At 37.4% G+C, this 27,122-nt stretch overlaps 1 protein-coding gene across 1 annotated transcript in view; it reads left to right on the forward strand.

The window, feature by feature from the left end:
• Rit2 (Ras like without CAAX 2) overlaps positions 1-27,122 on the forward strand; it is a 350,814-nt gene that overhangs the window by 170,126 nt on the left and 153,566 nt on the right. Inside the window, exon 4 of the mRNA XM_027400646.2 lies at positions 9,502-9,693. Coding sequence (XP_027256447.1) covers positions 9,502-9,693 — 192 coding nt within the window. The remainder of the gene's footprint in view (positions 1-9,501; positions 9,694-27,122) is intronic.

Below are 27,122 nucleotides of genomic sequence, written 5' to 3' on the forward strand. Positions count from 1 at the left end.
TGTTCAGGTTGCAATCTTTCACAGAAGTGTTATTTCCAGTGACCTATGTCCCTAGATATATAGTAGAAACTCAAATAAGCACAAATCAAGGTAACGTATAACAAACCTTCTGTACTTTCTGGTTAACACATTTCTGCCATTATTGCTATTTCTCAGCTACAGAGTACAGAGTACAAACTTAATGACCTAATGTCACTCTTCCTTTTACTAGACACTAGCATGGTAATGATACCAATCTGTCTGAAAGTTCCAGGATTTTGGCCACATTCACTATCACTGTACTTGGTTATTTTCATATCTGACATGGGGATCAGAATATAGGCCACACTCCATGAAAAAAGCTCCTAAAATATTTATTTTTTATTTTGTTTGTTTGTTTATTGTGTGACTATATGCCAGATTACATGTGTAGAAGGTCAGAGGACTTATGGGAATCAGTTCTTTTTCCACCGTGTAGGCCCTAGGGACGGAACTCATCAGGATTATCAGAAGTCGAGCTTATCAACTCAGCCATTTCCCAGCCCCTAAAATGTCTCTCAAATTCCTGGTTTTCCTATCACATTAAACTGAAAACTTATTTTTCTGGATTTTCAGTGACCTGTTTTCACAGATCAGGAACATGCCATCCATTGAGTAAAAAGGAGCCTAAAGTGTGCCCTTCCATCCCATCACATCCTTTCCATTTGAAGAGTATGACCCCATTTCTTCTCTCAGCCCTCAGTTTCCCCAACTGCACACCTCAGTATTCTTCAAAGACTTGTTGCTGCACAGTTGTTTGACCCTTCTTCGGGCCAATGCTGACAGAAGTTTCTATCCTGCCTGGTCCCACAGCTGTTTAGTCCTAAATAAACACACAGAGGCTTATATTAATTATAAACTGTTTGGCTGATGGCTCAGGCTTCTTACTGGCTAGCTCTCTCTTAATTATTAACCCATTTCTATTCATCTGTGTATCTCCATGTGGTCTTGGCTTACTGGAGAATGCCCAGATGTCTTACCTTCCTGGTAGCTACATGGCATTTTCCTCATGACTCAGTCTCCATGTTCTTCTTCCCAGAGTCCTCCTAGTCTGGTAGCCCAGCCTATACTTCCTGCTTGGCTACATCCTGCCTGTCCATTGTCTAAAACAGCTTTATTCATCAACCAATAAGAGAAACATATATTCACAGATACAGAAGGACAGCCCCCATCTGGCCAGGAAACTTCAGATGTGGTTTTACCTTTCAGCAGAACCACCAGTGCTCCTGCTTATCGGAGATATGCCAGGCATGGTCTCTGGAGTTCTCATAGGCCTGCCCAGCTGTTACTTCCCGCCTGACTCACTACAATGTGACTGGTGTCATGGGCTTGTGCTTGTGCTGTTACCTGGGTCCTACTGCTCAGAAGGATCCTATGTCTGGCTTTTTTCTGGCTTTTGCTATCCTAAATTCTTATTAACTATACATAAATGTTGAATAACAACCTCACATTTTTATTTTTCACCAGGACCCATAACTTATAGAGTGGTTCCTATATTGCAACCTTGGTTTATTTCAACTTGTATTTGAGACAGACAATTTTCAGGACCTATCTTCATGATAACCTAATTCTAGGACCCTTACATTCCCAATGTTCAATGTCAACATTATGATCAACAGTCTTCCTGGTATTTCAAGCACAAAAATCAAGAAGATTTCAACCACCTATCCCCATCTTTACATTCTACTTTATTTCCTCCATTTTTCTTTTATCTTAGATAAGCTATCCTCAATGTTTTGAGGTTCAGGAAAATTGTGTGGCATGACAAGGATAGGAAACAGACTATGTCTTTGAAAATCTGCTACTGCAGATCCTGATGTGTTGACACTGAAGGAATTGCCTTTTTTCAGCTCTAGGAAAGACAATAACCTCAGCTCTATGACCGAAGGATCTGCATTTGGCCATGTTAGACTTTAGTTTTGGCTTTCTGGAAGTTTTCCCACTACATCCTGGTTTTAATGTCTAATTTCTATATATTCTTTTCTGTATTTAGCAATGAATATTTTTCTTTAATTACATGTATTCTTTTAAGCCATATTAAATCTTAGATGCCTGACATGTGTAAGTGTTAAATAAATATTTGATGATTAAGTTAAGCAGAGTGGGGGTAGCATATATGACACATTGCATTTCTAAAAACATATACAAAGAGACAAATTCCATAATGATGGAGTTTTCTGAGGGAAAACAGATAGTATTTCCAATTGTATTTTTCATTTGAGATACAATTTTATTCCATGCTATCAACATTTATAAAACTTTTTGATCATTTCTATCTTTATTGACATATTTAACTTGCATAAGGAATCAGATTGAGACTAAAGATCCACTCTCTACTGTTTTCAGTTTCACACACGTTATGGTAGGTTTGTGATGGCTAAGATTTAAGAGTGTGTGTGTGTGTGTGTGTGTGTGTGTGTGTGTGTGTGTGTGTTCTATTCTTCTCTCTTTTAAAGAGATGAAAACAAAAGCAGCAATCACCTGGGTGTGATGACACACTCCTGTGAGCTCAGATCTTCTTTTTTCTTTTTTCTTTTTTTGGAGACAGGGTTTCTCTGTGTAGTCTTGGCTGTCCTGGAACTTGCTCTGTAGACCAGGCTGGACTCAAACTCACAGAGATCCACCTGCCTCTGCCTCCTGAGTGCTGGGATTAAAAGTGAGCACCACTACTGCCTGGCTGAGCTCAGCTCTTGAAAGGTACAGTTACACAGAGCTCTCTGAGTTCATAGGCATCCTGGTCTACATAGTAGGTCTTTGTCCAGCCAGGGATACATAATGGGTCTTTGTCTCCCAACAAAAAGCAAACAGTGCTCCCCACATCCACATCTACACAAAGAAGCAGCCATGTGAATCCTATGGTATCTTTCAGAAACTGTCTAGTCCCTTGCTAAGTAGGCTCTGGATGTTTTACCACTGTTCACTGATTAGTTAGAACCATGGAATGCTATTTAAGGTGATGATATATTTAGTTTTGAAAATAGTGTTGCTTGGAAGTTAAGCATCATTGTGTAAATAATAAATCTCAGGAAAAGTATCACATCTCATTTCTTCACCAGGACCTCTTGTTTTTCATTCACTGGCATCCTGTTCTTGTCCTTATTTGAATCTCTATGATTCTTTGTGCATTTAATTCTTTTCATTCATACACTGTACAATGCAAACAAATATAAGGCAGACTTTTTTCTGTTGTCATTTTTTCTTTTTTCTTTTTTTTTTTTCCGAGACAGGGTTTCTCTGTGTAGCTTTGGAGCCTATCCTGGCACTCACTCTGGAGACCAGGCTGGCTTCAAACTCACAGAGATTCGCCTGCCTCTGCCTCTAGAGTGCTGGGATTAAAGGCGTGTGCCATCAATGCCCGGCTTCATTTTTTCTATTGTTTTCATTTTTCTATATTCAATCACTAGTTATAGTGTTGGATATATGACTTTTGGTTTACCTTTTTGTATTAAGTAAGAGTGAATGTGTCATGTATGTGTGGGGTGGGTATGTGCTTTTCCTAAGACTGGCAGAATCTTTCTGATTAGAATAAAGAATAGTATGTGCCTGTTAGACTATGAAGCATCTAAAGTGTTAGTCTGGTAGCATGAGAATTTGTTTGATTTTTAAACAGGAGGCAGAGATATTTCATATGGCCCATGCCTTTTCCTAACCTTCTTCAAAATCTCAACTCTGCCTATCAAAAGCTTGAGGGTGACTGCATTAGTTACTATTCTGTTTCTGGGATAAAACACCATGACCGAAGCGACTTACAGGAAGAGTTTATTTGGGGCTTATGGTTCTAGTAAGATGAGTCCATCGTCATGAATGTAGGGGTGCAAGGCAGCCGGTAGGCAGGAATGGTACTGAAACAGCAGCTGAGAGATCCCATCTTCATCCACAAACAGGAAACAGAGACCATTAGCACAAAATCGAGCAAATCCTTTGAAACCTCAAAGTTGGCCTCAATGACATACTTCTGCCAGCAAGGCCACACCTCCTAATCTTCCTCAAATAGCTACCAACCAAAGACCAAGTATTCAAATACCTGTGATGTATGGGGACATTTCATTCAAACCACCACAGTGATATTTATCAGAATTATTTGTTTTCAGAATTCATAGAATTCCCACATGATTTCAGTTCAAGGGAAGATGTTGATGAAAAAGGATCAAAGTGTAATATTTACTCAGAATAGCATTGAAGATTGCTGACTTGTTTATGTAGACAGTATTTTCTCGAGTCCGTTTTCATAGGTACTTTGATGCTTATGGATAGCAAATGGAATTTAGTAATTTTTTTTGCAAGGACAAAAGTTTCTTTATTGAGTTGAGGATACGAGCTGCAGCAAGGACCCAATTCATTCGGGAACAAATGGAGTACCCACTTTAGACTGAGGGTGCTTTTATAAGGGGAAATTGTAGGGCTGGAAACCCCAAGATTACAAAACTTTCATGGTTACACAGGGTAGGACAATGGTTGTATGCTTCAAGCAAGTTGCAATTAAGCAGGATGCTGCAGAGGAAATGAGTTTGTTAATTATCTCCTGGGCTGGGAACTTCTACAATTGATAACTCTTTGATCCTCTTTGGACTTGAAGTCCTTAGGAGCAGGCTGTAGTCAGCAACTGACACTCAGATGTGTCTCACCAGCCAGGTTCAGCTGTGAGGGCCACAGCAGTGGTAGGAGTCCAGAGCAGCCACCTCACCAAGTGCTCAGAGACAGGGGACCCCGGGGACTCCTTCCCGTATGCCACGTGCTCAGGGCAGCAAGAAAAGACTTGAATAATTAACTAGCAAGTTTCATTTACAGCAGGAAGCTATTGACATTAACGGATAAAATGCCGACCAACAGAATGTTTCAGAATCTTTAATGCATGGGATAATGAGAACGGAAGCAACAGGTTAAACACAGAATTTTCCCTTGTGAAGAGATTCCTATATCATGTTACTAAGATGATACATAGCTACGGAAGTTGTGCTCAATATTCTTGGCTCCGTCTGTCCCCTGAGAATGTTTCAGAGAATCATGTGCTCAGATTCTGTGGGAATGACAAAGAGAAAGACATCTATGTGGAGTCACCCCATCACTGCTAGCATTTCATTGTATCTGCTTCATTGGTGAAAGGTCTCTGACTTGAATCTGTGTTTGAATAATTCCCATATTCACACTTAGTGCAGTGCTCAGGCTTCTCATACTTACTCTTCCATTGAGGATTTCTGTTCTGTTAAGTCTGTAATGAAGATAATAGTAGCCTTGAATTGCATTGCATTTAAGAAATTCATCAAAGCATTTTCATGTTTGTTCTCTCATTTGATTCTTCCTTCATCCATATAGGGCAGGTTAAGTATGTTCTAATCCGTCTTTCACAAATGAGGCAATCAATAGAGAAACTGAAATAATTTGTGTTGAAAGATAATCTAAGTGAGTTGCAAGCCTGAAAGACGTGTCATTGTAACCCCCTTATTATGCCTTCAGGTTACAAAGACAAACAATGAACATGAACACAATCAGGTATAAGGACTGGTATATTTTTGTTGTTGTTTTAATTTTGATAAAGTCCCACTATGTAGCTCAGGCTGGCTTGAGATTTCAGCAGTTTTTACTCTGTGTCTGAATTCTGGAATTATAGGTGTGCTCCACTATCTTCCTTCCTATTTTAATATAGCTTATATATGACTTTTAATCTCATTACTAAGATATGCTGGACTTTCACTCATTCTTTAAATATTGCTACTTGTGAATTTTTCTTTCATTTACCATGCCTGTCTTCCATTGTCAAATATACAAGATTTTTATGCTATAGTTATTGCTGATGTAATCAAACATATTGTTTTACATTACATATAGAAAATATCATAGAAAGGCATGTGTCTAGTACAAATGAAAGAAACCCTTAGTTGGGAAACAATAAACACATAACACTCCCCAAACTCCTTCATTTACTTAATTACATACATAAGTAGAGCAAATACACGAATGAGTAATCAACTAGGATATCACCAACATGACTCAAAAATAATGAGTAGATCAAAGAAACATGGTTCTTTTTATCTCACAGTAAACAAGTTAGTGTAAAGTAGCACTGGAGAGGATGAAAAGAAGCAGCCACTTTTATACACAATAGCATCATTGATACAATAGCATTATTGCTACAACATCTTTGGCAGTGAATTTACCACAATTTCTCAAAAACAGAGAAATGTTTTCTTTGAGGAAGTCTACTTTTCAGGCACACCTGAGCCTTAGTGAGAGGGACTTTAAGAATATATAGTACAGCATCGTTTGTAAGACAGCAAGACTAGAAAGATGGCCCAGCAGCTAAAAGCGCTTCCTAATCTTGCAGAGGACTGGACTTAGGTTCCCAGTGGCTTCACTGGTGACTTCAAAACCACCTCAAACTCCAGCTCCAGAGAGATCTGATGCCTCATGGGAATCTGCATTCAATTCCCATTTATAGACACCCACATACAAATAATTTAAAGATGTCTTTAAAAAAGACTATGATGCATGAACAAAGGAACTACAAGACTTCATGAAAAAGAGTAAACAGCATATTTAATTCTCAATATGGAGTGACTTGCATGCTATACCAAGACTATTACATTTTTTTATTTATTTTATTAGTTCAAATTAGGAACAAGCTTGCTTCAGATGTCAATCCCTTCTCCCTCTCCCTCCCCTCTCCCCAACATCCCACCTGCCCCTAGCCATCCCCCCTCCACTCCCCAGGCAGGGTAAGGCCCTCAAAAGGGGCTCCCCAAAGTCTACCACATCATCCTGGGCCAGGCCTAGGCCCTTTCCTATGTGTCCAGGTCAAGAGAGCATCCCTTCACAAGGGATGGGCTCCCAAAATCCCTTTTTTTTTTAAGACCTTACATATTTAATACAGTGTGTTACCCCTGTACAAATGGAAAAAAATTAAGTTCAACATTTCTAGACCAATATGGCTGTTAATTTTTGTACAATGCCAACTCAACATGGTAAACTGGGATACTTTTTTCCAAAGTTGACAGCACAGCTAAAGTTTCCAAAAATTCAATATATATATATATATATATATATATATATATCCAATAATGGCAGTATGTTATGCATCAATAGCAGCAACAGCTTTTCCAGGTTCTGCAGTCATTTGAACAAAATTATAGAGACATCCAGCACACTCCATTAAAAAAAAAAAAGTAAAAAGCAAAATCCCAGAAAAACAGCACAGTTCTGTTACTCTTGTGGTACCTGGAACCATTTTTTTTTTTAATTAGCTTCTCAATCATCATCCGGAAGGCATTCTGACTATTACATTTTATTAAACTGTTATAATGAATCTATGTTTATTTTCTAAAGGTCCTACTGTGTTTCTTTGTTAACTTTGTCATTTCTATTTGAAATGATTGACTTTATGTTTAGGATATGTGAGTTAATATTTTGGTCCATAGTTTTCTGCTTGATTATTAGAAAATATGTTTTTCTGGTTGAAGCACGGAGCTTCAAAATCATAAATATCAGAGTGTATCTCTTGAGCTTTATTTTTGGCTCTTTTATTCTATTTGAAATTTTTTGTTTTTGTTGTTTCTTATTTTGTTTTATTATTTTTTAAATGACTGTTTTCTAACAAGAAGAAATAAGAGTGTAGATTTGGATGGCAAGAGAGATGAGGAAGGGAAAACCATAATCAGAATATTTTGTGTGAAAAAAATCTATCTTCAATAGAAGAAAGAATAAAACAGAATAACAAGGATCACAGACATTTTATGGTCTATTCTTGTTTTAGAGGTGAAGACTCTAAGTGAAGTAGGAATTATGTTGTATCATGTGAGTGCATTATACTTACAGCATGAAAATTTAGGCTTGAAGTAAGAATATTTATTGCTCAGTATATTATGTATAATGTTTAATGTAGATATATGTTGTATATTGTCTATAAAGTTTAATGTTGTCAGTGGTGAATATTTTTAATTGCTTCTATAGTAGTAAACTGTCTGTCTCTAGACTTGTCTTCTGTCTTCTCTACACTTCTTAAAACTCTGAAGCTGTTGGTTTAGCCCTATAATATGGTTGGCAGTTACTCCATGTTCGTTGAAAATGTTATAAAGACATTCATTAACTCAAGACCATTTTAGTTCTATCAGTGTGTCTACCCTTGTAAGCAAGTGCTCTTATTTTCTATTTTTTTCAGTTTAATGAAGTATCTCCCTTTCTAAAGTTATGTTAAATTAAATTAACATTTGTTAGGGCAAGTACTCTGAGTACACATTCTAATTTTTTTCATTGTGTTGGGCTAAGATTTCCTTCTTCTTAGTTTCTCTGGTCTACTTTTATTCCCAATTCTTTGGTTACTCATAGTACAAATTGCTCAAATCACAATATATTCTCATGTATTTTTAGTTTTCAGTGTTGTTTGTTTCATAGACAAGCCCAAGTTGTAAGTTACCCATTACATCTACCTAATCTCTTCACGTGATTTTAGCAGTAGAATCAGACTAAGAATAAATAAACAAATGGCATATTTTTGATGTAAAGAAACTCTGTGGATTACAGTTTAAATGTTGGGATTTTAGATGTTGGAAAACTGGGATGTAGATAGGAGGGAACATAAAAGGCTGACACAGCAGGGTCAGTCAGAAGGGACATGGGTACCATCTGGAATGTAGCCTGCCCTTATTCTGCAGAAAGTGAAGAGGAAGGAGTTAGCAGAGTGTAGAAATTAATCTGCCTTCAAGTAGCCATGCCCTTCTGTTTATATGTTTCTCTGAGACAAACCTAAGAACACTGGAATAGATGGAATGCACCTGTATTATCCTTGCTAAACCCTTCCCAGAACAGCAAAGGTAATCACAATTCTGCCTTTAGTATGTCCTCCTCCTCACCTCACTTTCCTTCCTTCCTTCCTTCCTTCCTTCCTTCCTTCCTTCCTTCCTTCCTTCCTTCCTTCCTTCCTTCCTTCCTCCCTTCCTTCCTTTCTCTGTTGGGGATTAAACCCAGGACCTTCTGTATACTAGGCAGGCTCTCCATCTCAGCCGTAACTCTAGTCTTTCTGTTCATATTTTTTTTTTTTTGTATAGAAAAGTAGTTCATTTCACTAGATCCTTTGGAGGACTTGCCCCAGATTTCCTCTGCAAATGGGCTTTCATTTGAAAAGTGAAGCCAGATTCCTTTGATCATACATATTTTCAATGGTTTCTAGGAAAAACAGAGTTTCAAAAGACAGGCTGTAAGATAATGTTTAAATATTAAAGTAGGACATATCTAACATAACCTTAAAGATATAACATTTACAATACACAAATTGGTTCATTTATGAAGTGAGGGCATTGAAATATAAAAACAAATCTCATGTTTATGACTTGTTATTTGCCATATCTGTCCGGGAGCTCGTAAAACTAACCTATAATTAAAAATCAACACTCTCAATAGTTTAAAATATTCATATCTCACAAGAATACATTACATTTCAAATTAACTCTCTCCCACTAAAACCCACCTTATTACTACTCTTCTCTCCCTCAGGCAGAGTTCACGGCCATGCGGGAGCAGTACATGCGCGGGGGTGAGGGCTTCATCATCTGCTATTCTGTCACTGACCGCCAATCATTCCAGGAGGCTGCCAAGTTCAAGGAGCTTATTTTCCAGGTCCGTCACACCTATGAAATTCCCCTTGTGCTAGTGGGTAACAAAATTGACCTGGAACAGTTCCGCCAGGTGAGTGCAAATCTTAAATTAGCTTGTCTTTGCCTCCAGTGATGTCTGGTATCAAATATCAAATAAGTTTCAGTTAACGAACCACATGATTTTTTGCCCTAAGAAATCCATGTGTTTTCCTTTATAGTGTGTTTCCTTCCTCTACAATCATCTGTATCATATGATATTTCACCATATACTTACCATTTGCTGTCTTCTTTAATCTGGCAGGTGTTAGATTTGCTTTGAACAATAATGCATAAAAGAAATGACTCTATGGAACTTTTGAGTTTGAGATTTAAAAATTCTGCAGCTTCTGGGTTTACCGCTTGAAATGTTTGCATTTGAGTGTCATGTGCACAAGAGTCCAAGATACCATTCATGTAGGCAAAGCCATTTTGCATGTTTCATTAGCAGTCTCCTTCTTCCTGTCATTATACACAACACCCCGGCCAATCCACCTGGAACAGCAAATGTCTCACGGCTGCACATTATCTGTTTTCTGGCTTATGGAGTCCATAACAAACATAAATATTTAAGTCACTACATTTTTGAGTCATTTTTCATGCAGTGATACATCAGAGTCTTCCCTATTTGTACTGAATGAGAAATTACTCTCATATACAGTCAGTAATTTCTAAACTATGCCTGCTCTACCATCATGGTATTCATATAATTTCATATATTTGTCAAGTAAACTTCAGAAGGGAAAAACTGCATCTATCTTGAATGACAAGTTTTTGAGATTTACCATAGTTCATTACAGTGTATTCTCATTGAGGCAGACATTGTTTCCTAGGCATCACCTGTTGGGGAAGGTATAATGGTGCCCTCTCTGAGATGGTTACATGGAAACTATAACCCGGATATCTGTTCAAGGACCAGGAAAACCACCACAGGATTCCATTGCTGTGACTTTGTTTGTAGAAAGGAACTTGCATGCAAATCAAACTTTTATAAATCAAATTCTCTAAATTGAGTTGCTTAGTTATAATTTGGGATGCTTCATCTTTGTTTATACTGACTTTAAATTTGAACTGGCTTTTAATAGTTTCTGTTATTCCATTTAGTGATTGATTTTTAAACCAATTACTACTGTAACTTACTAATAAGACCTTTTGCTAAGGTAGGAATAATGACTAAAGCAAACAAAGTTTTCCCCCTAATTTGTATAGCTTATGAGTTTGAATTTTCATGTCTAATGCATTTAATGTTTTCTTAAAATGGAAAGAATTCAGAGCCAATGTTTAAAAAGCTTTGCTTAACATGAAAATGCAGTTATTTAGCATGATGCTTTTTTGGTGGTGACTTTTTTTTCTATTTTATATTGTACTTCACAGTCTAAGCTTTTTAAGGTGCTAGCTAACTATTGTTATAGAAGCTGTCATAGTAACTATTCTTTTGGTGTGAGAAGACCATGACCATAGCAATTTTTGAAAGAAAGCATTTAATTAGGGGATTGTTCACAGTTTCACAGTTTTCATGATCATCATGGCAGGGAGCATGGTGGCAGGCAAGCATGAAACTGGAGCATTAGCTTAGAGCTCACATGATCTGCAAGTTGCAGCAGCAGCAGCAGCAGCAGCAGCAGAGAGAGAGAGAGAGAGAGAGAGAGAGAGAGAGAGAGAGAGAGAGAGAGAGACTGAGTGATGTATGATGGATTTTTGAAACCTCAAAGCCCACACCCAGTGACACACCTCTTCCCTCCTCCAACAAGGCCACCCCTCCTAATGCTTCCCAAACAGTTCCACTAATTGAGAACCAAACATTCAACATTCAAATGTATGAGCCTATGGGGAGCCAGTTTTTATTCAAACAAAAATGCAGAAGCTATGCTTGTTTTTTTCCTGTGTAACTAATCCGTTGCTGTACTTCTAGTTTATTTTGTTATTGCAAAATTGTTTATCATGATAGGATTACATCTCTGTAGGAGTAAGTGTTCATCTCAACAGCTTATTATGATTCTATTCTCACCTACTTTGCAAAAGAAAGAAGAAAGACAGAATGTCTGAACCTCCTGGACTCACCCCTCTGAAGAGTGGGGATTCTTTGATCTCTGTATTTTGTGTGTGTGTGTGTGTGTGTGTGTGTGTGTGTGTGTGTGTGTGTGTGTGTGTGTACTTGACACAATCCAGGGTCATCAGGGAAGAGGGAATCTCAGTTGAGAAAATGCCTCTCTTGGACTGGCCTCTAGGCAAGTCTGTGAGAACATTTTCTTGGTAAATGATTAATGTGGGAGAACCCAACTGACTGTGGGCATTGTCACCACTGGGAGGGTGATCCTGGATTTTATAAGAAAGAGCTCTGAGCAAGCCATGGGGAGCAAGACAGTAAGAAGACTCCCTCCCTGATCTTTGCATCAGTTTCTGCCTCCAAGCTCTTGCCTCGAGTTCACTCCCTACTATACCTGCAAGTAATTTAAGCCTCCCCCCCCCCCCGCCAAGTGGCTATTGGCATTTGTCACGCCAACAGAAACCTAACAAACAGACTTTCCTTAGGGCTTCTGGGAAGAAGCATGAGGGGACACTAGTACACATACATGATCAGTGATTCCAGGGAGGCATCATCTGCACATCAGTGATTACTGTGCCTCCTTTATTGTACACTGAGAGTTCCTGGAGAGCAAACACCATTGACTGGCCTACACAGCAGAGCTATATGTGACTCCAAGAAAGCTAGGAATATGAAAACATTAAGAAACAGACTCAGTCCACACCTTGTGGAATGGTTTTATGATTCCCAGACACTGGTGACATTGCCTTCCAAAGCTTTCTAGGCACTGATTTTCTAGATTCAAAGGAAACTCTTGGCTCAAAGACTCAAAACTATCCCTGAGGCAGGTTGAGGAAGATCCATCACACCCTGGAAAGGTGGCTGCTCCTTGCCAGTTAGCACTAAAGTGAACCACAGCACCATAAACTACACTATGAATAAACAAAGGAAACAGTAACATTCACACTCCATGGGCTTCCTTTTAGATAAAAACAAATAAACTTAATAGTCACAGAGTGTGCAAAAACCATAAAAACATAATTACCACCTTCTCTTTTGTTGCTTTATTTAATTTAATTTTTACAAAATTATAATTCACATGTCAATTCCTTCTCCCTCCCCCCAGCCCCGCCTGCTCCCCATAGAGGGTAGGGCCCTCCACGGGGGCTCCCAAAATTCCACAACATCACCCTGGGCCTGGCCTAGGCCTTCTGCCATATGTCCAGGCAGAGAGCATCCCTTCACTTGGGATGGGCTCTCAAAGTCCCTTCTTAACACCAGGGAAAAATACTGATCCACTACCAGGAGCCCCCTAGAGTGCGGAGGCCTCCTCAATGATATCCACTTTCAGGGGTCTGGATCAGTCCTGTGATGGCCTCCCAGATAGTAGACTGGGGCCATGTGCTCCCCCTTGTTCAGGTCAGCTGTTTCTGTAATTACCACCTTCTTAAAGGTGCTTCTGCACCAAGTATCCAGTGATGAAGTCTCTGAGAGTAAAGTGTAAATCAGACTTCTGACTGTGGTGTTTGTAATGGAAATGACCATTCTTGAAATTGCAGAATTGGATTTTTCTTTGCAATTTACACTTTATTTTCATCTTTCAGCGCTATGCTTGTTGAAAGGTAAACATTTGAAGAATGAGAATATCAAAGAGATAAATTTATTGACAGCAATTGACTGTACAAAACTACTGTAACTAGCAAGAAAATCAAGACTAAAAATACTATCTGTATTACATGGATGCTTGAAAAATTTTTTCTGTATTTTCATTTGAAACACATGCAGATATCTATCTATCTATCTATCTATCTATCTATCTATCTATCTATCTATCATCTATCTATCATCCATCAATCTTTCTATCTAACAGCACCAAGACTGTGGATAATACAAATAAGTCCTATGAGGCTTCCTGAAGAAACAAAGGTAAACTGTTAAAGTCCCCCAAAGATGATCCTGTCATATATTAATGAGTGACCAAGGATGTTTCTCACTCGGCATCTCTTCTTTCTCAGTCTCTCTTGAAATAGGTTGAAAACAGAAGAGTTCCTCTATTTAAAGCTGACTATTTAATAGTGTAGGTGCTTGTATTGCTAGTGTATTTTGCTGAGTCTTATGGCCTTTCAACCAAAAATAAAGATGAATAGAAAAAATGAGTAATGAAGATTAGAACATCAATATTTTTTAAAACCTTTCTTGAGTTAAAATAAAGAGTTCGTTGTAAGAGCTATTTTATTTTATACAGGAATATATATTCTGGTGCTGATGATTCCATTGATGAATTAGTCAAGCATTGGACTTCATTAATTATATTTAATCCTTGCCACAATCATGCAGTTGGCTCCCAAGTGGTGTGATGCCTATTTATCTAGGAGTCAACTCAAACCTCTAAACATTGAGGAATTTGCAGAATTTCATGCAGTTGGTTGAAGATAAGAGATAAAATGTAGCATTTTCTGATTTAACATTTCACTGCTGTTCTGTGGGCTTGTTGAGCACTAGTTCATCTATAGATGCATTCCTTGTTTGGCTGTTTGTTTTTCCTAGAAGGACCATAGGATGCCTCTCAGATAATAGAAAACAAAACAAGAATAAAACAAACAAAAACACTCCCCCCCAAGCTTTATATTGGCAAGTAGTCACAGGGTAGGATCAGAAAAACAATTTTTTGATTTCAAATGAAATCTTCATTTCCAGGACAAGATAGTCTTTAGCCAGAGCAGGGAGAAAGATTTGAGGGAACATAAGAGAAAGACAAGTTTCACATGTTATGAAAGACTGTTTCATACAGCTAAACAACCTTGTCCAAAGTTCAATGAAATCACTTTTCTATGTACCTGGTGCAGCACATGTGGCAACACTAAGTTCTGTCCAACTCTGCATCCAGACTGCTATGTGACTCTGACTCTGACAGCAGCACTGGGTCATTGAGCCTCTGGGGTCCTTTTGTTCCTCCTAACCATGGCATCTGACATCATACCGGGGAGAGAAAGAACATAATTTCTGATTGTGAGAAACCCTAACAACTCCATAAAAAAGGGTTTATGAATTGGAATGAGTTTCAGAGATTTTCAGGATCAGGTTTTACATCAGCCACAAACCTCAAGCTGTCTTATCCCGAAGACAGAACATGGTAAACTCTTCAGTTAAAAGAAACAAACTTGAAACGAGGGGATACTACTTTCCATAACTGGACAGCTCAGTGATGCATTGGGATCATGGAAGTATTTATTTATTTTTCAGTGAGATATCTAGAACCTGAAGTATTGTTCTTAATTTAGAGGTGAGTAATTGTATCTCTGGAATTGAAGATGGCTGTGTCAAGATGATAATATTTATGTAGAGTTATAGCAAATACATGCTTATCAAAGCAGCACATCAATAGCTTGGGAACACTGTAAGAAAATAAGAAACCCAGTCCTCTTCAAAACCTTTCTCCCTAGGAGAAGAACACTACATTATCTCACTACCAGTGTGTAAATAGTTGCTGACAAAGATGAGACCTGTATTGGCAGCATATGTGGGGAAAAGACCCAAAACGACAAATACCCTGATCAGGGAGAAATAATCTGATGCAGGGTGAGAGTTATTTTAGGAAAAGCAAAAAAAAAAAAAAAAAAAAAAAAAAGTAAGGAAGAAGAAATAAATCTTGGATTTTACAGCTGTACATAAGCAGTAGCCAGTGATTTGTGGGGACTTAGGAGATAAGCATATCTCATAAACATGTGTCAAGCATGCTCTGAATAATTTCACAGACAGTTCCTGCCTTGGAGACACATTTCATCAAAGATAAAAACAAACATACTGATATCTACCAGAGTGTATGATATGAAGAGCCAGCATATTTTTCAACTAATGAGCATTTATTTTGTAAATGAAAATTAAAGATTTACCAGTTTATTTCTATTGCCATGATCAACATTTACATTTAACTAATAGTTTTATTTATCTCTAGTTATACATTTTATTTCATTTTCTTTTTAAATTTAATTTATTAAATGTGAATGTTAACTCAAGTTGATATAGAAGTAAAACAAAGCTTAGAAGTTTACATAATTTGTCCAAAACTAGTAGAGTTCAGAATTAGAATCTGAATCTGATCAGTTTTTTTGATTTTCTCTCTCAATACAATTAATAAATAAACATATTCATACTAGTTATATGTCATATGTATACATTGCATTTATTTTCTTTTATTAAACAAATTAATTGATTGATTATATTTATTTTTTGAGATGGGGTCTTTCTATGTAGCCCTGTCTGTTCTGGAACTCACTATGTAGACCAGGCTAGCCCCAGACTCATGGAGATCCTTTTGCCTCTGCCTTAAGAGTGCTGGGATTAAAGGTGTATGCCACCATATTCAGTTAATTTATATTCTTAATCTTTGGAAAATTTTATACATGAGTACTGGTTTATATAATTCCTATGCCTGCATCTTCCATCTTCCTCCTCTAAATCTTCTATGTAACCCCCCATTCACTATCAAATTCACAAACACACACACACACACACACACACACACACACACACACACACACACAAACACGCGCGCCTGCGTGCGTGCGTGCGCATTTATTTAGAATTGCTTATACATTCATCTGTTTTTAGGGCTCATTACATGGGATTGCATAGCCTATCAGAGGGATACTCTTTCTCACAATAGCCACTTATTACCCTTTTCTTTTCACCAAGGATTGGGACCTTGTGAAATTTCCCCCACCCACCTTCATATGACAACTGACATTGTAACGATAACCCTTTCTGCCAGCCACCTGAACCCTGCCGCCATGCTAGAGTCCCAAAATAACACACAGAGACTTAGGTACAATGCTGCTGGTCAATGACTAGGATTTCTCATTTGCTAGCTCTGTCCTAAGTATCAACCATAACCATTAATCTATAAATTTTATAAAGACTTATCAAGGATGCTGGAAGCATGTGTCCTCTCTTCCTGGCAATCACATGTTGACTCCTGTCTTTACTACATTTCCGAGAATCCTCCTCAACTCCTAGCCCCACCTATCTTGTTTTCCTATTGGTCAACAGTGCTTTATTTATAAACCAATAAAACAAACATATACACAGAAGGACTTCCCCCATCATCTCTTCTTTTCTGTCTAAATAAAAAGAAGGGTTTTAACATTAACATAGTAAAATATATAACAAAACAGTTATCAAGTAAGAACTATAGTTACAATATTTAGTTCATTAACATTTAGCAAGATTTAAAGAAAATATTCTATTATCTATCCTATCTTTATGAGTCTAAGGTCTTTTATGTAACTTATCTTTTATAATAACTAAAGAAAACTATAACCATAACTATCTGTCTTCAACTCCATCAAAGACTACAGAAAGATAATATATAAACTCCAGATATGGCAGAGACATCTCAATGTCTGGAAAGTCACCTGAAGTTCCTCTGTAACGTTGGGGCATCCATCTTCATCCTATTGGCCACAGTGTGTCTGGCAGACTTCTCATTGAAGCAGGAAATTTTAAATTGTCCACCAGTATTGGCAGTTTGTCAGTCATTTTTCTGCGTGTCCTGTAGAATGTCTGGCAGACTCTTTCATGGAGCAGGAACACTTCAGGACTATCCATCTTGTTTTGTAAGTTCAGCAGTCACTTTCCTGGGGGTCCTGCATGTTCAGTTTATCAAATAGTCAAGGCAAGAGAAGTTCCTTGCCAAATGGCTAGTCTTGCCATGTTGAAGGTAAACTCCATAACAAGTTTCTTCAATGCCCATCCTCCTTTCTGATGTAATTGGTGTGCCAGGAGCAGTTGTGTCTCACTATCATGAAAAACCCTAAACCATTTAAATGCATATATTCTGTAGGTCTTTGAAAGGTTTGAAGAATATCTATCTATCTCAAATACATCTCTGTATATCTAGAAAACCTAACTAACCTAATTGTAAGTTTTGACTATTATACCTGACTATATACAATCTGTATTTAGTTACGCATTACATTTTAAAAGATCAGCATAAAAAAATACCTAAACAAGAGGAGACATACACATATCACAAAATTGACCTTAAATTTGTATAAATCAATGAAAATCCATTCCAATACAGAGTATTATTTATATACCATAATTTCCCCTTTGCCTTTAAAAAGATATTGGTTGTGGTCATTAACCATTTAACCAACCCCATTTAAATGAAAACAAACATTTATAAACAATATTTGGGAATTTGGGCATTGTTCATTCCAAACTGCTTCCTGCTGGTTGTGGGTGATGTCCATACCGTGGGGATCATGATAAAACTCAGAAACCTGACCAGGTCCTTGTTTTTGTAGTCTGCAAGGCTGTATCATCTCAGCTGTTTTAGATGTTTGATCACCTGGGACACTGTTTCGGGGGTCTTGCTTCCTCAAACCATATTAGTTGAGGACGCCGGCCTTGTGTCCTCTCTTTCTGGGATCACATAGCGACTCTCTCCTTTTCCTACATTTCCCAGAATCCTCCTTCTCTCCTAGTCCTGCCTAACATGCTCTCCTATTGTCCAACAGTGCTTTATCAAACAATAAGACAAACATATACACAGAAGGACCCCCCCATCATGATGTTATCATTATTAGGGTTTTCTTTAGATTGCCATATATTTGAAAATTCATTGGTGCCATTTCCTTGTGGTCTCTAGAAGTCTATCTCTCAGCAGATCTTCTGGTCCACTGACTCTTAGAATATTTTCAGACCCCTTCCAGGGATATTCTCTGTGCTCTAAGTGTAGGATTTGTGTTGTAGATTTCTCACTTGGGGTTGGACACCCCATAGTCACTTATTCTTTGCATTTTTGACCTGTTATGGATCTCTGTAACAGCCTCTGCCTTTCACAAAAAAGTCTTTTCTGATTCATGGTGAGAGATACTCTATCATCATAAGAGTCAGTATTTAGGATACATTTAGAAATTATATATATTGCTTTTAGATTCCAAGCAGAAAATTATATTGCTTTTAGATTCCAAGCAGATCTCTTCTAGGATCTGTGACCTTTCCAGTCATGGATGGTTGCCTAGGATTATAGTACAGGCATGAATTCCCTCACATTGAGTGGGCCTCATACACAATCAGATTGTTGTTGGCCGCTGCAAAGATAAAACTGCCATTGAAGATATCTTCCAAGGCAGAAAGGTAAGGTCCTGGCTGCAGTAGATTCTTCCCAGTGTGCTTGGTGGGTTTCTGATTGAGTTATGTTTATTTTACTCTAAATGCCCAATAATACTGAAGTTCATCCTTCCTATGACCCCTCCAGCAGTCTCAGCTCCAGTGTCTTATCTAAACATGGCTCAGCTATATCTCTTATTGTCAGTGCTTACTATACTTTTGAATGTAACATTACCACATTAAGCTCTCCTCCTCTCCTTGGCTTAAGGTATTGTTATGCTCTCTATCCACCTCTCCAGGCATCACCCCCTTTCCTTGGACACATTTCATACTATGTCCTTCTATTTATTCATGTGATTGCACAGGTGGGTCACATAACTAATTACAAGAGGAATTGTCTTACATAAAATCAGGGAAAACCTATTATGAAGGAAGACATTTAAGAGACAAATACCATTTCATGTCTTAAAAAACAAATTGAAGGAGGAAAAAGATGCACAAACATTGACTGAACATCTTTACACCAAGAAAAGACAAATACAAACGAATGGGAGCAAGACATGAAGATACATGCCTGTAACTCCAATGGTAAGCAAACTAAAGCAGGGGACATCTGTGCATCATAAGTCAGCCAGTGTTGATCCTGGTTCTGGCACACACACACACACACACACACACACACACACACACACACACACACACACACACACACAGAGAGAGAGAGAGAGAGAGAGAGAGAGAGAGAGAGAGAGAGAGAGAGAGAGAGAGAGAGAGAGACTCTGAGATGCCTGACTCTGAGAATGATGGGATGTGGTGAGTGCAAGAGCAACAATAGGCAGGAAGGCAGAAAGTTTGTCTCCCCTAAACCTTTTGTGTCTTGGGTAGGGAAACCAGAACTATTTAGAAAAGATGAATTACTTTCATTAGCAGTTCTCTTAGTAGAGAAAAAATCAGACTATTCTCATAACAATGAAACAGAATCTGGGGCAAGCAAACCAAGTTTGAAATGTAGTTTTTGCACATACAGCAGTTAGCGATTCAGTCTTCTTTTACCAGTCCTTCTGAAATGCAACTGAAAGGAGAGAAGGTTGTGGTGTCATGCAGGATGTTGTGCAGTCATGAAAGATGTTTTTCAGTTATGGAGGATGTTGTTCAGTTATGGTGGCTTTTATGCAGTCATGGTTTTCATTAGAGAAAGTATCACAGGGTCTGTTGGAAGTAATTTCCCTGTCAGACATCAGCAACTGCACATCAGCATCTGCAGCAGCTTTATTGGACTGTCTTACTTATTCTATGCCACGGATTAAGCTTTATCTTCTCTTTTATCTCAGGGTTTTCTAATTGAAATTAGAAAAAAAACATTTTAATAATCAATGAGACTGATGTTTCTTTTTAAAAAATAAAGTAAATTTATTTACTTATTAATTTTACATCCTGGCCACAGTTTCCCCTCCCTCCTCTACCCCTCCTGTGCTCTGTTCCCACCCCTCAATCCACTCCTCTGTTTATGTTTAAGAAAGGGCAGGTCTCCCATGAATATCAACAAAACATGGTATATCAAGATGCAGTAACACTAAGAACCTCCCCATGTATTACACCTGGGCAAAGTGACTGAGTATAAGGAGTAGGGACCCAAAAGCTAGCAAAAGAGTTAATGACAGCCCTGTTACCACTGTTAGAGGTCCCACGAGAGGACCAAGCTACATAACTGTAACATATATGCAGAATGGCTAGGTCAGTCCCATGCAAGTTCCCTGGTTGTCAGTGTAGTCTGTGTGAGTCCCTATGATCCCAGGATAGTTGATTGTCTTTGACCTGTATGGCTCCTATAATCCTTTCTCCCCCTCTTCTTTTAAAAGACAGATAGTAATAGTATTGAGGTCACTTGACTTTAGCGTTTTATGATTGTCATTTGTTGTACACATGACGCTGTCTCTGTACATATGGGAATGAGACATTATGACAGATTCTGTTTTGTTTGAGGAAAAGAAAACTCAGTTCACCATGGTTGGATACCCTCATATGCTCACAGTCTTAGTCAGTGTTCTATTGTTGAGATGAAACAGCATGACCACTGCAACTCTTATAAGGAAAGTCATTTCACTGGGGCTGGCTTACAGTTTCAGAGGTTTAGTCCATTGTCATCATGGTGGGGAGTATGGAATCATGCTGGCAAACATGCTGCTGGAGAAATAGCTGAGAGGTCTATATCTGGGTTCATAGGCAGCATGGGGTAAGAGAGACTGGGACTGACTTGTGCTTTTGAAACCTCAAAGCCCATCTCCAGTGGCACACTTCCTCTAAGAAGCCACAGCTACTCCAAGGCCATACTTCCTGATCTCTCTCAAGTTGTGCCACTGCCTGATTACTAAGCATTCAAATATATGATGCTGTGAAGGTCATTCTTATTTAAACTACCACATTCCACTATAGGCTTGTAGCCATATCATAATGCAAACATGTACTTAGTCCTAATCAAAAGTCCCCATAGTCTATTCTTATCCAACCAGCACACTTCTCCTGTTTATTGAAATGTAGTACTCAATATTGGAATGCAAACAGACATCCCTAGAAACAGAATTTAAATTGAAACTCTAGGAACAAGATATGAGTAAGTAACTATTTATATTTAAATTTACATCACTTTTATATCATAATAGGGAAAATACATTACTTATAAATACAGATTCTCTTTGCTCACCAGCCTTTATTTCCAGTTCTACTGAAGCCAGTCTATTGGATGTAAGTTTTGTTTCACCATGGTTTGCATCAACACTTGATTCTGTGTCATTTGAAACAGAAATAATAAATTATACAAGTGTATATTTTTCTGTACTTACTAATTTTTATATTGAGAATATGGACACTTACTGAACTGCAAATTAACTTAAATACATCATATGAAATGTATACACACATGTGTTTATATGTATGCATGTGTACTTTGATAGTGTTTTATGATTTTGATAGTAATATATAAGTTCAGCTCCTTATTTTCAATGACTAATATTCCAAATAACTTAATGGTAATTTACCCTAGTGACCCACTATAATGTGTTTCCTACAGTGCTTCACATTATCAGAAATGCTATCATTTCTGTTTTTGTCTTCTCAAACTGCACCAGACTTCCCCTAGTTAACATGCCTAGAGGGGACATGAAACAAGTTGGAGATATGTAGATTTTCAGTTTTATAGAGTATGAAAAATGGTTTTTCCATAATAACTGTTACTAGTTATTTGTCTTTCTGTATCTGAATTGTTAAATTTAGATGATTTTTCTAGACTGATTATTATGATCATTTTCTCTTTCTTTTGTTTCTCGTTCTCCTGATGAACAATTAGGTGGAGCAACTTTGCTGTCTCTTCCTGTGAATTGTTTGTTTATATAACTGACTCATGGAATCTATTCAGTTATGTACCCTTTGCATATTAACAGGAGATTGTTATATAGCATTTAAATCTTTAAAGTCACAACTCCATTTTTGTATGGCAAACACTTTATCCAGTGACCATCTTTTCAGTCCCTCAATTATTTTTAAGTTATGTCTATCCCACTAGGATTAACTAGCACAACACATACACACACACACACACACACACACACACACACTATAATATTCTCTTCAGCCTGTATTCACAGTCACCTCTCAGATTTCAGACCTTCCATCCAACTCCAACTCCCACTGCTGTCTGAATCTCTCATTCACTTCCTTGGGCCCAATTTAATTCCCCCAAATCCTGGCACAAAGGCTAATTCTTGTTGCTGTGAAGATTTTGAACTCCATCCCACTGTGCCCTCAGCTTTTAGTGGATGACTTTCCACACTGGACATTTTACTGCATTACAGTCTCACCTTTCCTTGAGGCCACAGATTATATTCTTTTGAATTTTAACCTAGGACCATTCAAGTTTTGGTTTTTGACAAGTAGGGCTTTAATCATCTAACATTCATCTATTCATTCTTTGTAAGGTACAAGATATAGATGGAACTATATGTGACTATATAGCAGATGTTGACTCAACAATATCAGATATATCATTCATATAGCTCAGATCAGGCCCATTTCTAGGAACTTCAAATGCTGGTCATTTACCTTCTTCACAGTTTAAGATAGATGCTTCCTTAGAGTCAAACAATAGGAAAAAATGCTTCAACTATGTAGGCATTTCACTGGGTGATTGGGGTGCAAGCATTTAATCCCAGTACTAGGGAGGCAGAGGCAGGCGGATCTCTGTGAGTTCGAGACCAGCCTGTTCTACAAGAGCTAGTTCCAGGACAGCCTCCAAAGCCACAGAGAAACCCTGTCTTGAAAAACAAAACAAAAAACAAAACAAACACACAAACAAAAAAAGCCAAGTAGGCATTTCATACTAAGGACCAACCTGTAAAGAGGACAGTACAGTTTTCAACACATGCACACCAAGGATGAGAGATTGTTGTAGTTTTTCTTTTATTTTCTCTTTACATATATTTACTATATATATCTTATTTCAATGTGAGTATAAATTTTGTTCAGAGACTCTAATATTTTAGCTTCCTACAGGTATCTGTGCACTAAGTGTAGATATTTATTTTTAATTGGATGTGCTAGTTAGGAATGTTAGTCTTTAGGAGATCTGTCCTTTAAAATGGAAAACTTCCTTTTAACAATTAAAATACAGTTGTTTTTGCATTATCCAATTTGTGTAAAAATGAAACATTATACATACTGGGCCCAGACTTTAGCAGCAGCTGTAAATACTTATTCATGAGCTGATTTATTTATTTATTCTTCTGTCTACAAATCTATATATTGTTTATGTATGGATTTTTTTGACTCAAAGCTTAAAGATACATTAATGTATTATACTATGATTGAAAATGGCATTTTTCTCAAGAGTTTCTATTTGTTTTTTGCTAAAGGTGACTTTATTAAGATAATGTGAGATTTGACTTTGCAATATTGATGATTGCTCTTTTCTATTATTTTGATATTCTTTCAATCTATCTTTATTGCACTATTTGTATAATTCTAAAACAGTATTTTCCTTAATCTTATCTAATACTTTATATTTTCTAATTTGCACATCAAAAGACACTTTTCTGTCTCAGAATTCTTTAAAGATAATGTGAGTCCACTTTACAAATGTGGGTGCCCTTGTATTTGAGGTATAGATGTTCAGAACTGAGACTTCATCTTGATGAAGTTTTCCTGTGACGAATATGAAATGACCTCCTTCATCTCTTTTGACTAATTTTAGTTTGAAGTTTACTTTGTTAGGTATTAGAATAGCCACACCAGCTTGCTTCTTAGGCTCATTTGATTGGAAAATCTTTTCCCAACCCTTTACTCTGAGGTAATGTCTGTTTTTGTAACTGAGGTATGTTTGTGGTATGCAGCAGTGGATTCTGTTTTCCTATCCAATCTGTGTCTTTTTATAGGCGAATTGAGGCCATTGATATTAAGGTTTAAGAATGACCACTGATTACTAGGTTCTGTTATTTTTGTTTTTGTTGTTGTTGTTGGTATTGTGTGTGAATTTCTCTTCTTAGGGATTTGCTGGTGTGGAGTTATCTATTGCCTTTTCTTTTTTCTTTTTTCTTTCTTTCTTTCTTTTTTTTTTTTTTGATGTGGCTACCTTCCTTGGGTTGGAATTTTTCTTCTAGTACTTTCTGTAGAGCTGGATTTGTGGATAGGTATTGTTTAAATCTGGTTTTGTTATGGAATACCTTGTATTCTCCGTCTATGGTGATTGAAAGCTTTGCTGTATATAGAAGTCTGGGATGGCATCTTTGGTCTCTTAGTGTCTGCATAATGCCTGACCAGAGCCCTCTGGCTTTCATTGTTTCCATTGAGAAATCAGGTGTAATTCTGATAGATCTGCCTTTATGTTGCTTGGCCTTTTGCCATTGCAGCTCTTAGTATTCTTTCTTTACTCTGTATGTTTAGTGTTTTCATCATTATGTGGCAAGGGGACTTTTTTGTTCACTCTATTTTGTGTTCTGTAAGCTTGTTTTTCATAGGTATGTCCTTTTTAGGTTGGGAAAGTTTTCTTCTGTGATTTTGTTGAATATAGTTTCTGTGCCTTTGAGATGGATTTTTTTTTCTCCTTTAATCCCTATTATTCTTAGGTTCAGTCTTTTCATGGTGTCCCAGATTTCCTGGACATTTTGTGTTAAAACCTTTTTGGATTTAACATTTTCTTTGACTGATTAATCTATTTCCTCTATCATATCTCAATGCCTGAGATTTGCTCTCCCACCTCTTGTATTCTGGTGTTTATGCTTGCATCTGTAGTTCCTGATCATTTACCAAATTTTCCATTTCCTGAGTTCTCTCTGTTTGTGTTTTCTTTATTGTCTCTATTTGAATTTTCAAATCTTGAACCATTTCCTTCACCTGTTTGATTTATTTTTCTTGTTTTTTTTTTTTAAGGGATTTGTTAATCTTTTCCTATTTTTGTTTGTCTTTTCCTCCATTTCTTTAAGGGAATTTTTCATTTCCTCTTTAAGGGCCTAGATCATCTTCATAAAGTAATTTTTAATGTCATTTTCTTCTGCTTCATCTGCATTAGGATGTTCAGGTCTTGTTGCTTTGGAACCACTAGTTTCTGGCGGGGCTGTATTGCTCATTGTATTGTTGAGTGTATTCTTTCCATGTTGTCTACCCATTTCTTCCTCCAATCAGTACACTTCAAGGGGTCCCCTTTCCACCAATTGGTGCAGATGGGGACTGTTGCACCATTGAATTCTCTTTCAGATGCAGGCAGGGTTGAGCCTCCAGTGATAGCTTCTCCAGGTGTAGATTGGTCCAAGGCTCTTCTAGGTGCAGAAGGGGCCATGGCTCAGGTGCTCACTCTTCCAGGTCCAGGCAGGTTGAGGCTGAGGCTCTGGCTCCATTGTTCTGATAGTTTCTGGAGGCTGAGATGCTAATATTGTGTCGCCCCCCCCCCCCCCGCCCCTTGGCTCTTAAGATTGTTTCTGGAAGCTGCTGCTATTGATGATTCCACGATTCCACACTGCCCTTGCCTGCTGATGTTCTCTCTCTCTCTCTCTCTCTCTCTCTCTCTCTCTCCTCTCATCTCTCTCTCTCTCTCTCTCTCTCCTCAGCTTCCAGGCTGTGTGTTTGGCTGCTGATGTGATCTCTCTCTCTGAGTCCTTTTAATATGTTGTAATTACCAGCACAATTCTATTTATTTAGTATTTTCCATTAGTGATGTTTGCTGTTTGCTTGTTTTACTTTTTTCCAAAGAAACCCCACAAATATTAAATACTTTAAAATTATTTCTTGTATTTTTTAAAAATAATAACATATTACATGATTTTCACTCTCCATTACTCCTTCCAAACCTTTCCATATGTCCTTCTTTGCTCTTTTTATAATACATGATCTCTTTTTTCATTAATTGTTGTTACATGTACATATGTAGGTGTGTGTATGTGTGTGTATGCGCCTAAACATATAAATACATCCTTCTTGGTCTGTATGTCATTTGTGTGTCTTTTCAGGGCTGACTGTTTGGTATTGGCAAAACAATTGTGCTCTTCCCCGGGGAAGACTGTTTCTCCTGCTGTTAGAAATTCTTAGTTTCTCTTCTATTCTGATGACTAAATAGGTATTCATTAATTCAGTGACTTCTGGTTCTTCCTACTCTCCTACCCCACTAATTATTTAGAACCTTGGTTCTCTCTCCAAATTTTGAAAGTGTTGATAGAACGTATTAGATGATAAAGTCCATGCTAGCAACTTGCATATTCACAAAGACTGCATCCAAATGAGGAAGCTTAGCATCACTTTGTCCCTTCAGGGCTGTTCATAACTGTGATCCCAATAGTCCTCTTCTGAATTTATATTTGTAATAATTGTTGTAGTTTAGTGTTTTACTATGTCTCTATATACAACATCATGACCATTTATGCATAATTTATAAGTAAGAATGTAGAGACTGGTTTCCCGAGAGCCTTTTACATTTTTAAAATTATTGATACCTCCCCAGGAGTATCTGTTTATATGAGTCATAAGTATTGACAATTATCCCAAAAGGAAAATTATATGAATAGTAATAAAGTTTTATGAAGGATGCATGTATTTTATTTATAAATATCAATGCCATTGCTTTGCAATTAAAATCATTTTAATGTCTTTTGCTTATTCTTATTTATATACCTCCAGTCAGTTGACACTGACTATTTCAGGTAAAGTATATGAAAAACCACTTACAATAGGGAATATTTTAATAGGTTTCTCAAATAATTTTGGGTAATTTTTTGACAATTAAATAAAATTCATGTGGTATTATTTTCTTAGATATTATTTGGAATATAGAATATAAACATATCAATGAAATTAAATATTTTCTT

Source organism: Cricetulus griseus, chromosome 2 (genome assembly GCF_003668045.3).
Source record: "Cricetulus griseus strain 17A/GY chromosome 2, alternate assembly CriGri-PICRH-1.0, whole genome shotgun sequence".
Lineage (NCBI taxonomy): Eukaryota > Metazoa > Chordata > Mammalia > Rodentia > Cricetidae > Cricetulus > Cricetulus griseus.